Source organism: Rhinatrema bivittatum, chromosome 4, assembly GCF_901001135.1.
Source record: "Rhinatrema bivittatum chromosome 4, aRhiBiv1.1, whole genome shotgun sequence".
Taxonomy (NCBI): Eukaryota; Metazoa; Chordata; class Amphibia; order Gymnophiona; family Rhinatrematidae; genus Rhinatrema; species Rhinatrema bivittatum.
In genome coordinates, this window is record NC_042618.1 from 458,352,949 (window position 1) to 458,365,866 (window position 12,918).

Here is a 12,918-nt window from a genome sequence, read left to right on the forward strand (position 1 = left end):
GGTATCTGGAAATGTTTTATATGAGTTTTTAATTATTGGATATTCCACTCATCAGCTGTTTCGAAATATGTTCTTTTTGTTAGTACAGTTTTACTGCTGATGATTTTATATTTCTTGATTTGTTTTATAAGGATGTGTGATGTTTCTTTTTCCTTTGTTACACTGCATACAGAGACTCTGGCTTGTTGCAGTTTCCAATTCAGTTTTTGTCTGCATGCTTCTTGTTATGCGTTTTGGTCTCTTTATTCTATGTTAGGTGAGGGACAGCACGTGATTCAGGTGAGGTTTCTGCTGGCGTGTAGTTTCTGTGTAGGACTCTATAGCAGCCTGACTTGGTCCGTTTTCCTAATAGGAGATGTATTGGTGTCTTAAGTCCTGGTGTAATATTTTCAGAGACTTATTGTACTTTAAAAGTGTGATCTTACATAAAATGCACACATTTACTTGTATTTAGTTTTAAACATATTGTATGGCTCTCATGGAATTACATTTTAAAATATGTGGCGTTTATGGCTCTCTCAGCCAAAAAGGTTCCTGACCCTGCCTTAAACCATTAGCTAGGTAGAGTTTGGGAAAACCATTCCTTGTTGCTCGCACTCTGAAATATTCAGTGGTTCTGCTGGGTACCTCCTAAAGGCACATATTGGCCTCTGTCAGGTTGCTGGGCTTTATGGCCTATTTTGGTCTGACACGTCAAACCGGATTTGTATACAGACCGTATCAGACTTAATGATAAACCATACAGCAATCGAACTATGAAATTCTCCATCTTTTCAGTCCTGGGGAAAAACTGTCTGGTTTGAGGAGTTCCTTTTTTAAGCAGAACTTTTGATCTTTTCTCTTTTGGTTTTAAGGAGAAGTTGTTTCTGTAAGCATGGACAGATTCAGTAGATGGGGGTGGAGGGGAAGGATATTTAAATGTCATTGAAGAGATGTACAGAATAGCTTCTTCATCCTTGATCAAGGTTCTTCAGTTTCAGCTGTTCAGAAGATTCATTTAAGTATGCCAGCTTCTCCAGCAGAGTATGCAGGAATTTACTCAAATTATTTCATAGCTTCAGAACTCTGATGGGTGCTGCTACTATTAAGATAACCCTTTCACAAGCTTTGTTTAGTTTGTTTTTAAACATTAGATATGCAGTGTCTTAGTTTTTCAGTAATTCAAGTGGTCAGACTAAGGGACTACATGTATTGCCTAATCTAGTGATATTCACTCCTAGCCTTTGAGGGCCTCCAACAGGTTTGTTTTTCAGGATATCCCTAATAGGCATATGAGAGATTTGAATAAACACTGCCTCCATTGTATGCAAATCTATATGCATATTTATTTGGTATATCCTGAAAACCCAACCATTTGGCAGTCCTGGAGGGCCGGAAGTGAATCACTGCCTTAATCTGTAGGATACGTGTGTTAACATCTCTGTTGCACAATGTTGCTGGCATCTGTTGCATGGTGGCCATTTGTTTTCAATACAGACTCTTATTTGAGTTAGCATCTGAGACTGAGCCCAGGGCTCAGTGTGCGTGAAGGTATTATTACAACGCTATTTCGTGCACACTTACGTGCCCTGGGCTTAGTGGGTTCCGGAATTGGACAGTGAGGGTGACGTTGACTTGCATGCATACTTTTTTTATTTTAAAAAGTGTGTGTAAGTTAACCAACATAAGCTACACCCTTGATAAAACAGGTGTAACTTTGGGTGGATGTTTGTGTGCATGCCATGGCATATAAATAAATATAGGTGGGAGTTTTCAAAGCAAATTTAGGCTTCTAAGTTTTCTTTAAAAATGTGGGGTAACGTTCATGTGTAAAAGTTTACATCTGTGCTTTACTCATAGCCTTGTATTTATCGAATTGCCCTTAGAGCTACTTAATTTACTTTCTAATGTCTTGGGTGTAGTCTCTGAGCATCTCAAGAACAGAGAAAATACCCACCCACCCTATACCCCCCCCCCCCTTACACTTTACCGCACCCCATCTACCTTACAACCTGTACAATCTGCATGTTAAAAGTTAAAATTAATTGTCTTTCTTCTCCTGCCATAACTGCTGTAAATAAGCATATATATATATGTTCCTCATAACTTGCCATAACTACCGTAAATAAGCCTCCATATATATACTCCATACAATCCATATTTCCTTCATTATCCGCTGTAACTTTGTGACAATGTTTATCCCTCATTTATTGCCTCTCATGTAAATAATGTTACGTTCCTTTTAATTTCTCAGCTGCTATCTTCTTCCTCCTTTACTTTCCCCCCTCTCCCCCCCTTTTTCTCAAACCTGCTCCATCTCCCACTCCCTGTTTTTTGTAATTTCCTCCTTTCGCAAGTTTATTGTAAACCGGCGTGATGTGCTCGCACGAACACCGGTATATTAAAAGCTGTTAAATAAATAAAAATAAGAGCTGCTTTTGATGGGTGGGAAAAAACACACAAAACAAAACCAGGCTGCCTTATTGAAATGTTCATAAGACTGGCTGCTGCACAGACCACAAACTTTAATTCCATTTCCCGCGCACAATTTAATGCTGCAGATAAGTTGTGTAAACCCAGAAGTCCAAATCGGGCTCCTTTGTTGGATGAAAAGATTTGTATCCATCTATTTTGGTTTAAGACTAGTAATTTGCAGCGTTTCTTCCTTAGTGAGATTTTCTTGTATTGTTTAATACCTTGCTTATGACATGTTCTGGTTTTCTCTTTAAAATGTTTCGTATATGCATGCACTATTTTGTCATATGGAATTTCTTAACTTAAGATCAATTTTAGAAGTAGTGAATCTTGAAATAAAGGATGTTTTTCTAACTTGATTTGATTTTGGCTTTTCTGAATTATCCAATATAAACACATTGACTTTTTAAACTATTTAGTAGCAATCACATTTTTTTTTAAGATTCTACAGTTGGACACGATAGGCTGTTAAGAATTATTTTCAGATAGAATGTCTAGTTGACTTTGTGTTGTACATAGTAAAAAATAGTTTTGCTTTTTCATATACATTTTGCACATTTTATAGTGTAAGCTTTATACAGTATACTTTCATAGTAACTCATACTTACCACTTTTGTACATAAAGCACGATACTAAAATTGGAGCATGCAATATGATGTACCATTGAGAATCACAGGCTATTTGTGAACTATCAAATTGCAAAATAACTTTACAGAGCTAAGGTTAAGCTAGAAAGCCTCACTTGTGCCGCCTTTTCATTTTTATTCTTTCAATTTTTACTTTTTTGTCTTGTCTTTAATTGGCTGTAGTCTGATTTCATTACTTCTATCCTACCTGTGACGGGATCAGTACAACCTGCATCCTGGAGGCAGGGTTGCGCAAAACTGGCATTGTTCTAGTGCCCAGTAAGGGTGAAAAGTCCATGGTGAGACATTGGTGTGCGCAAGGATTTGTATGTTAGGTTGCAGAATAACCATTTTTAATCTGTGTACTTGTATCACCATTGCATGGTTTTAAAGTCTGACTTGTGTGACTATTCTACTTTCAGTTTGCATCTCATTGCTACTTTGTGTATCATCATAAGATGTGTGTTAAACTCTAACCACTACAGTTTAAAAGTTTTACAAGTACCAGGAGATAGTTCTGACATCCTTAATCGATTTAGGAAATAGCTGCTTTATTACCATTAAAGCAATAGAAACAAAAAATATTTATACTAATTCTCTTAAACTGCATGAAATCCTATAAGTTAACACTTATTGGTGGTATTGCTATACAGTTCCCCCCTCCAGCTAGCAAGCTTTCTCCTAAAGAAGAAGAGAGAAAAGATGAATCTCCTGCCTCCTGGAGATTAGGACTTCGAAAGACTGGCAGCTACGGTGCGCTTGCTGAAATAAGCACCTCCAAAGAAGCTCAGAAGGAGAAGGACCCCACCGGTGTTATGCGCTCTGCATCAAGTCCTAGGCTTTCCTCCACTTTAGACAACAGAGAGAAGGTAATCTGATGTCTGCACAGTCCTTACAAATACATGGGGAAGGGGTTTCCAATGGGAATTTAAACTTTGTTTTGTATGTGTAAAAACACTTAACTTTACAGCCATGATACTTTTGGAATTCCAAGAGAATGTTATATTTACAGTGAGCGAAGAAACAGATTAACCAGAATACTGTATGCATTTCCCCAAAACACACAGATAAATAGATACAAATCTTTTTTTGGATGATGTGACAGGTTATGTGAACACTGTTGGCAGACAGAAGATGCACAAGAAAAACTTTTTATTGGTTTCTGTTCTGCTTCAGGCTTGGTTTTATCCATGGAAAAATAGCATGCATCACAAGCGTGTGCGAGTGAATGCTACAGCTGAAATAAGGTGTCAGAATATTGTTTCGTAACACATGAAGGAAAGCCTGAATGAATCGAGGGTTGTTCTGCAACTTTATTTAAAGAACAAGTAGTCCATTTATGTTGAGACTTAATATTCCACATCCTCCAATTCAATTGTCCAGTGCGGATTCCAGAGCAGTTTGTATTTGTGCTTTTAAGACCCTGCCCACGTTGCACCCCTCATATCAATTTAATGAAGTTTAACAGCTGCTGAATTAGGGCTTAACATATGCCAATTTGGAACACAAACTTATGGTTCAAATGTTTGACAGAAAAAATATATCCAGTATGTTTGCCAAAAAAAAAAAAATACATGACATTCTAGACAGCCTCTGTTTCATTTGTATACAGTATATTACCAATGGGTATAAAATTAATATATCAAGATGTATTTGACACTTTCCATGTGTAACCTATCAGGAATATAAAATGCAGCCAATTACTGAGAGAAAATCTCTTAATTAAAAGTATTTATTTCCCGTGCCCTCAAGTTCGAGGCGGGTTACAAATAAAAACATACATAATATAATTGACATGAGACTAAAACAAAATAAGTTGGACAACATAAGATGAGATAATAGTAAAAATAATAAAATACTTCTGAGAGAAAAAATAAAAAAAATTGAGAATAAGTCTACTACAATATAGAAAAATTAGAAAGGAGGAAGGAAAAGGACAATCAAAACATACACAAGTCTGGGAAGGCCTGTAGGAAAACATGTTTGAGAGCTTTTATGAAGTCTTTTTTTGTTGGCAGTTAGTCTTTATATCAGGAGGAAGTGTATTCTAAAGAATGGGGCCTGCGACTGAGAATGCTCACTCTCTCTTTATGGTTAACCTTGTTCTAGGGGAAGGAATTTGTAAAAGGAGCTTGTTTTTTGATCTAAGGTTCTTTCAAGGGGTGTATACCTGTAATGTTGCAGATAACCAGGTGGAATTGTAAATCAGGCTATGAATAACTGTCATTTGTATTGAATGCGTTATTTAACAGGAAGCCAGTACAATTGATGTAGTACCGGTGTATGATCATTGGGCCTGCTGTTGGAAAGGAGTCTAACTGCTGAGTTTTGTAGAAATTGGAGTGGTCTGATAGTAGATTGTGAAGGCCTAGAATATAGCGAATTGCTATAATCTAGGCCAGAAAGAATTAGAGACTGAAGAATTGTGCGAAAGTGGTTTTATATGTTTAAGAAGGTGAAGTTTGTAGAAAGATATTTTCAGTAACGCTTTGATATGTGAAGTTAGATCTAGCTTTGGATAAAGTATGCATGGAGAAGCACCATTTGATCTGGCTGTAGGTGCTACAATTACATTTTTATGCAGCTCCACAGGACATAAATTATTTTTATATTCTGCTTTTCAGCACTTCAAAGCGGATTACATTCAGGTATTGTGGGTGTTTTGAGACTTAAATTGGCCCTTTTTTTTCCATGAATGAGCAGGCCAATACATGTGGGTGACTTTATCCGGCATCACCGAACAGACTTCTCTCCAAGTCAAAAGCTTGAGCTCTACTGAGCATGTGCTGGAGTTGTCTCGTGAGCCACATTAATCATTTGTTCAGGCTGAAACATGGATAGCTACTTAGTATCTCCTCTCCTTTTTTTCCTCTTCAGATTTACCTTTTTTTGTCAAACCTTTTTTCTGCCTTGCCTTGCTGCTTCTGCAGCTCCACAAAAAATACTTGTGCTGCCAGAAAAATGTCTCATGCAAAATGTCTTAGAAGAAAAAAACTACTACAGTGAGTGGTTTTAAGAACTGCCTGTGGGAAAAAGTTGACCCTCACCGATGTATGTGAACTCTGTTACCTGAACACCATTCTGGATCCTCAGGGGTGGGGCTGTATGACAGGCTACCTTTAGACTACATGTGGCTTTTTCTAAGCCCTCCTGTGGCTCAACACACAGAGCCTAGACTTGAACACGGCATACCCCAGTTCAAGACTAGGAAATGCATCTTTTTCTTTGGCACTTGTGCATGGAATTACTAATGGAAGAGGTAGATGCTATGGTGCTGCAGGAGGAATTTTCCTCCTGCAGCACCATAGCATCTACCTCTTCCATTGAGTCAAAGTTCAAAAACTTCCCCATCTGCTCAGGCTAAGACCGTGAGGTTGAGTTCAGCTGGCCATGTAGCATTGAAGCAAAAACGGCATTGTTCTCACAGGACAAGCAGGATGGTAGACCTCACGTATGGGTGACATCAGGATGGAGCCCAATCACGGAACACTTTTGTCAGTTTCCAGAACTTTGACAGGCACCTACTGGGCATGCCCAGCATAGCACCAACCCTACAGCCAGCAGGGGTCCCCCTTCAGTCTTCTTTTTGCCACGCGGGTTAAGGATCTCTTCAGAGATTCCTGACAGGAATCTTTCCTCACAGAACTTCAATATTTAAAAAAAAAAAGTTTTTTTACCCCACAAGGGGTCCCCTTGGCGATATCTTTGTTCCGCGGTCAAACGGTAATTTTTTTGTGTTTTGTTTTTTTTACCTGCTTGCAAGTCTATTCCTGTCGAGTTTTTCCCTCGCAGCCTACCAGCCATCGACCGCAACGCGGCCAGATTTTGTCGAGGCTATGGTGTCGGGTTTTCGTCGGTGCCCTGACTGCACTCGAACGATGTCCAACCCTCACACGGTCTGTGTGATGTGTTTGGAGTCCGACCATGATGTCCTTACTTGCAGCAAATGTGCCTAAATGACACCAAAGGGTCGCAAAACTAGGCTGGAGAAGATGGGACTTCTTTCGGCCAAAAACCCAACTCCATCAATAGCTTAGACATCTGAACCAGTGCCGTCTACTTCGTGCCAGCACCGGGCAACCGCTGCTGCCCGACCGGCTTTGACTCCACGGGTGTTGACCCCCTCTGTTCCTCCTCAGGCAAAAGACCGAGGAGAACATCGAGAAAAACATCAACACCGCCATTGAAAAGCTCAGGCTACTGATACAGGCAAGCCCTCGGCATCGACATAGTCTGAGCCACAGACAAAAGTCCCGAACAGAAAAGGCTCCATCCTCTTCTGTTTCTGGGTCACCGAGGCGTTCCCCACCTAGACAGGTGCCGGGATCCACAATTCCACCTTCACCGGGTGGACCCTCCGGCTATGCCAGTGCTGCCTCCTACTCTGGAACCGGGTATCCATGCCCCAGGTTTCCGTGAGGAATTGGATCAGATGATCCAAGAGACTATCGGTAAAGCACTCCAGGGGTTCAAATCTCCAACAATGCCGATTCCTGCTTCGGCCACCGATCCGATACCTATGGCGCTTGCACCGCTATCGGCAAGAATGGATAAGTTAATCAGTGCCCTTCCACCAGTGCATCAGAGGGAACCGATGGCTCAGATTCCTTCCTCACCGATACCCTTATCAGAAGAAGAATCACCGATCTCCATTCCGCCCTCCGGAGTACTACCACCGACACATCCATTGATGTCATAGATTCCGTTGATGCCCCCTGTCGATGCCCCCATCAATGCCGTCTGTTCCACCTCCAAGGCCATTGATGCTTAGGCCCGGAGCTTCCGGAATAACACTGTTACTCCCTTCTGATGAACATATGGGAGCTGATGATGAGCCATACAATCCCTGGACCGATGATTCATCCCAGGATTCAGATTTGCCTTCACAGCCCTCTCCTCCTGATGAAAGGAAGCATTCTCCAGAGGACTTGTCCTTTATCAACTTTGTTAAAGAAATGTCTGAAATAGTTCCATTCCAGCTTCAGACCGAAGAGGTCTCTAGACATCAGATGTTACAATTTCTCGATGCTCCTAAGGAAATCATCTGTCCCTATTCATGACATCCTCTTGTACCTTTTAAAGAGAAATTGGGAGCACCTTGGTTCTGTGGCACCTGTCAACCGTAAGGCAGATGCCACCTATCTAGTTCAACCAGCCCCTGGCTTCAAGAGAGCTCAACTAGATCGTCATTCAGTAGTTGTGCAGTCAGCCCAGAAGAGGGCACGATGCTCCAAACCCCACTCTTCAATTCCCCCAGGAAAGGAACAGATATTTCTGGATGTTTTTGGAAGACTAGTATTTCATGGGTGAATGCTCATCTCTTGCATTGCTTCCTATCAATTATACATGACCCAGCACAATTGGGCCCTGTTTACGAAGATTCAGGAATTTGCTGAAGCCTTACCTCTGCAATTCCAAGACCAACTTCATGCCCTAGCACAAAAGGGTCTAGATGCTGCCAAACATGAAGTACGTGCAGTATATAACATCTTCGACACTGCCTCCAGAGTTTCGGCGACAGGAATTAGTGCAAGAAGATGGGCCTGTCTAAAGTCTTCAGACCTCAGACCAGAAGTACAGGACAGGTTAGCTGACTTGTCCTGTGCTGGGGATAATCTTTTCGGAGAAAAGATTCAAGAAGCAGTGGCGCAGCTCAAGGATCACCAAGAGACTCCGCCAGCTCTCCTTACTGCCTTCTGATCTCTTCCTCTTCCAAACTATCTTTTAGAAGAGACTCCAAGAGACAATTCTACCGGCAAAGGAGATTCTATCCCCCAGCGTCCAGGGCTCGAGCTTCTAAGCCTTACCAAAAAGACCAATCCAAGCAACCTCAAGTTTAGAAATCACAGCCAGCCCCCCAGCCAGGTCTAGCATCTGACTTTTGACTTCTTCCTAGAGAGCAGTACCCAGCCTCCACTTCTGGCTATTCCCGTCAGAGGCCGGTTGTACCACTTCTCCAAACCATGGCACACAATCACCACAGATCAGTGGGTACTGTAATAATCCAAGGTTACCACCTCAACTTTCTCTCTGTTCCACCGGATTCCCCACATTGGCTGAACAATCTGACCACTCATCGCTCCTAGAGCAGGAGGTCTCCCTCCTCCTCCAGTCCCGAGCAATAGAACCAGTGCCCCTCTCCCAACAGGGGCAGGAGTTCTATTCCCGGTATTTCCTGGTACCAAAAAAGTCAGGTGGTGTTCGCCCAATACTGGACCTTCTCACCTTAAATATCTACAAAGAGAAAAGTTCAAGATGGTGACCGTGGGTTCTCTTCTTCCCCTTCTCCAAAGGGAAGACTGGCTCTGCTCTCTAGACCTCCAGGATGCCTACACACACATTTCCATTACTCTGTCACACGCAGATTCCTGTGCTTCCTAGTAGGCCCGAAACACTTCCAATATTGGGTGTTACCATTTGGTCTAGCATCTGCCCCACGAGTCTTCACCAAGTGCCTCTTAGTGGTAGCTGCCTTTCTCAGGAGTCAGTGTCCACGTCTACCCCTATCTCGACGATTGGTTGATCAGGGCTCCTACTCAGCAAGCTGCACTGACATTGTCTCATGTGCCATACCCTGACCTCCCTAGGGTTTCTCATAAACTATCCAAAATCCAGGCTAGTTCCCTCTCAAACCCTATCATTCATAGGGGGCTGACTTGGACACTCTAAAAGCGAAAGCCTTCCTACCTCAGGATCGAGCTTTCACTCTAACCTCTCTGGCCCATTGACTGCAGCCTCGACAACACTCAACTGCGCGTCACTTTCTGGTCATATGGCCTACTCTGTGCATGTCACTCCCATGGCCCGCCTAGCCATGAGAGTAATGCAGTGGACTCTAAAATCACAGTGGATTCAGTCTTCTCAGCCAATGTCCACCATTGTCCACATTACCAACCAGCTCCGCTTATCACTGGCTTGGTGGATAAACCAATTCAGTCTGCTTCAAGGCCTTCCATTTCAGGCTCCAGAACATCAAATAACTATCAGATGCCTCCAATCTCGGCTGGGGTGCACATGTTGCAAACCTGCAAACTCAGGGCATTTGGTCTCCAGAGGAAGCCAAACACCAAATAAATTTCCTGGAGCTTCGTGCAATCAGATATGCTCTCAGGGCTTTTCAGGATCTCCTTTCCAACCAGGTCATCCTGATTCAAACAGATAACCAGGTGGCCATGTGGTGTATCAACAAGCAAGGGGGAACAGGCTCCTACCTCATGTGTCAGGAAGCTGCATAGATATGGGCAGAAGCCCTTTCCCACTCGATGTACCTCGGGGCCACCTACTTGCTGGGAGTGGACAATGTATTGGCAGACAAGCTGAGTCGCACTTTTCAACTGCACGAGTTGTCCCTCAACCCCACTGTAGCGGACTTAATATTCCAATGTTGGGGTTACCCTCACATAGACCTTTTTGTGTCAATTCACAACCACATAGTAGGGAACTTCTGCTCTGTCACTCGCAGCCAACACCTTCAACCAAGAGACATTCTCCCTCTCGTGGGCCACCGGTCTCCTTTATGCATACCCTCCACTTCCACTCATTTCGAAGACTCTCGTGAAGTTGCGAAGGGACGAGACTAATGATTCTGATAGCCCCTCATTGGCCATGCCAGGTCTGGTTTCCAATTCTCCACAACATATCAGTACACCGGCACATTCCTCTGGGGAAGGACCCGCTTCTGATCACTCAGAACAACGGCTGCCTTCGTCACCCCAATCTCAAGACCCTCTCCCTGACTGCCTGGATGTTGAAAGGTTAATACTTCAATCTCTTAACCTTTCAGAGCCAGTTTCCCGTGTCCTAGTAGCTTCACGAAAGCCTTCCACAAGGCACTTATCGTTACAAATGGAACAGGTTTACGGTATGGTGTACTTCCATGTCCATCGATCCCTTCATTTGTTCCACACTGACGTTTTTGGACTATCTCTGGCATCTGTCAGTCAGGTCTCCAAACTTCTTCCATTAGGGTACACGTCAGTGTGGTAGCCGCCTTCCATAAAGGTGTCGGGGTTGTACCTATTTCAGTACAACCCCTTGTAACATGCTTTTTGAAGGGCTTGCTCCACCTGAAACCTCCACTGCGCCCTTCCTGGGACCTTAACTTGGTTTTGGGACAGCTCATGAAACCGCCGTTTGAGCCTCTCCAATCCTGTGATCTCCACCATCTCACCTGGAAGGTGATTTTTCTTTTGGCGATCACATCTGCTCGCAGATTTAGTGAGTTACAGGCCTTAGTTACCTACCCGCCATACACTAAACTTCTGCATGATAGGGTGAGTGCGGAGTACTACCCTAAGTTTTTTTTGCCTAAGGTAGTATCAGAGTTTCATATCAATCAATCCATTATACTACCCACCTTCTTTCCCAGGCCCCACTCAAACCCAGGAGAACAGGCTCTGCGTACCCTTGCCTGTAAACGTGCTCTAGCATTTTATCTAGACCATACAGCTGCCCACAGGAAATGCACTCAGTTGTTTCCTTTGATCTCATCAAATTGGGCAAACCTGTGGGTAAGCAGACTCTCTCCTCCTGGTTAGCGGACTGTATTTCCTTTTGTTACCAACAGTCAGGCATTCCGCTTCAAGACCGTGTTAAAGCACACTCTGTCAGGGCCATGGCAACATCAGTAGCGCACCTACGCTCTATGCCGCTTGCTGACATTTGTAAGGCTACTACCTGGAGCTCTCTCCACACATTTGCAGCCCATTATTGTTTAGACAAGGCTGGCAGACAAGATTCCATCTTCGGCCAGTCTGCTACGCAGCTTATTTGTGAACTGAGGTACCAACATCCTTCCAACCCGGTAGGGTTCAGGATGTCCTCTACCAAATTCCTTCCCCAGTACTTTTGCCTGTTGCATGTCTTTGGGTACATTTGGTGCATTGCTCGGGCATCCTCGGCTCTATACTCACCCATATGTGAGGACTACCATCCTGCTTGTCCTATGAGAAAACAGAATTGCTTACCTGTAACAGGTGTTTTCACAGGACAGCAGGATGGTAGTCCTCATGAAACCTGCCCTGCGGAATTGGGTTTGCTTACAATTTTATTATTTTTTGCATGTACTTTTTACTATAAGACGAGACTGAAGGGGGACCCCTGCTGGCTGCAGTGTTGGTGCTATGCTGGGCATGCCCAGTAGGTGCCAGTCAAAGTTCTGGAAACTGACAAATGTTCCATGTTTGGGTTCCATCATGATGTCACCCATATGTAAGGACTAACATTCTGCTGTCCTGTGAGAACACCTGTTACAGGTAAGCAACTCTGCTTTCTCTAGAGCTTGCTGTAACTACTTCGAAGAAACACATTCTAAATGAGGTGTACTGGTGCTATTGGCGTGTCCCTCTTTGGCACCTCCAACACAGGTATCAATTCATTCGAAGAATAATGCATTGAAGCGCCAGAAGACCGATGCATAGATGCCTTTTCATCTCTGTGCACAGATGCACTTAAAGCATGGTGCACAGACACTATACATCGATGTATGAAACATCCCTTATACCTAATGCACTGATGTGCCATGCACGATGCATCCCCAATACTCTATGCACCAATGCAAGCTGTACAGATGTACTCTATGCAAACCTCTGATATGGCCTCATTCTGATGCAGCATCATGGTACACCTGATGCAAGCCACAATGCATATTGCACTGCAAGATATATGTGGACCATCCTTGAGATTAGGAACAGAGCATCATGTCAAGAACAGCTCCTGGTTCTCAAAAACACCTAAGTGTTCCACTTCTACTTTCTGGGACCCAGTACAGTTGCCCTTTTAACAAGTAGTCATCAGATATATGTGAGAATGCATCAGGTTACCCTTACCTCTTCCAATA

General features: G+C 43.2%; 1 protein-coding gene across 5 annotated transcripts in view; it reads left to right on the forward strand.

Annotated features, from left to right (window-relative positions):
• The window catches only part of PPP1R12A (protein phosphatase 1 regulatory subunit 12A), a 306,305-nt gene that overhangs the window by 184,750 nt on the left and 108,637 nt on the right, over positions 1 to 12,918 (forward strand). For all 5 annotated transcript variants that reach the window (XM_029597125.1, XM_029597123.1, XM_029597121.1 and 2 more), the window contains exon 10: positions 3,734 to 3,949. In XM_029597125.1, coding sequence (XP_029452985.1) covers positions 3,734 to 3,949 — 216 coding nt within the window. The remainder of the gene's footprint in view (positions 1 to 3,733; positions 3,950 to 12,918) is intronic.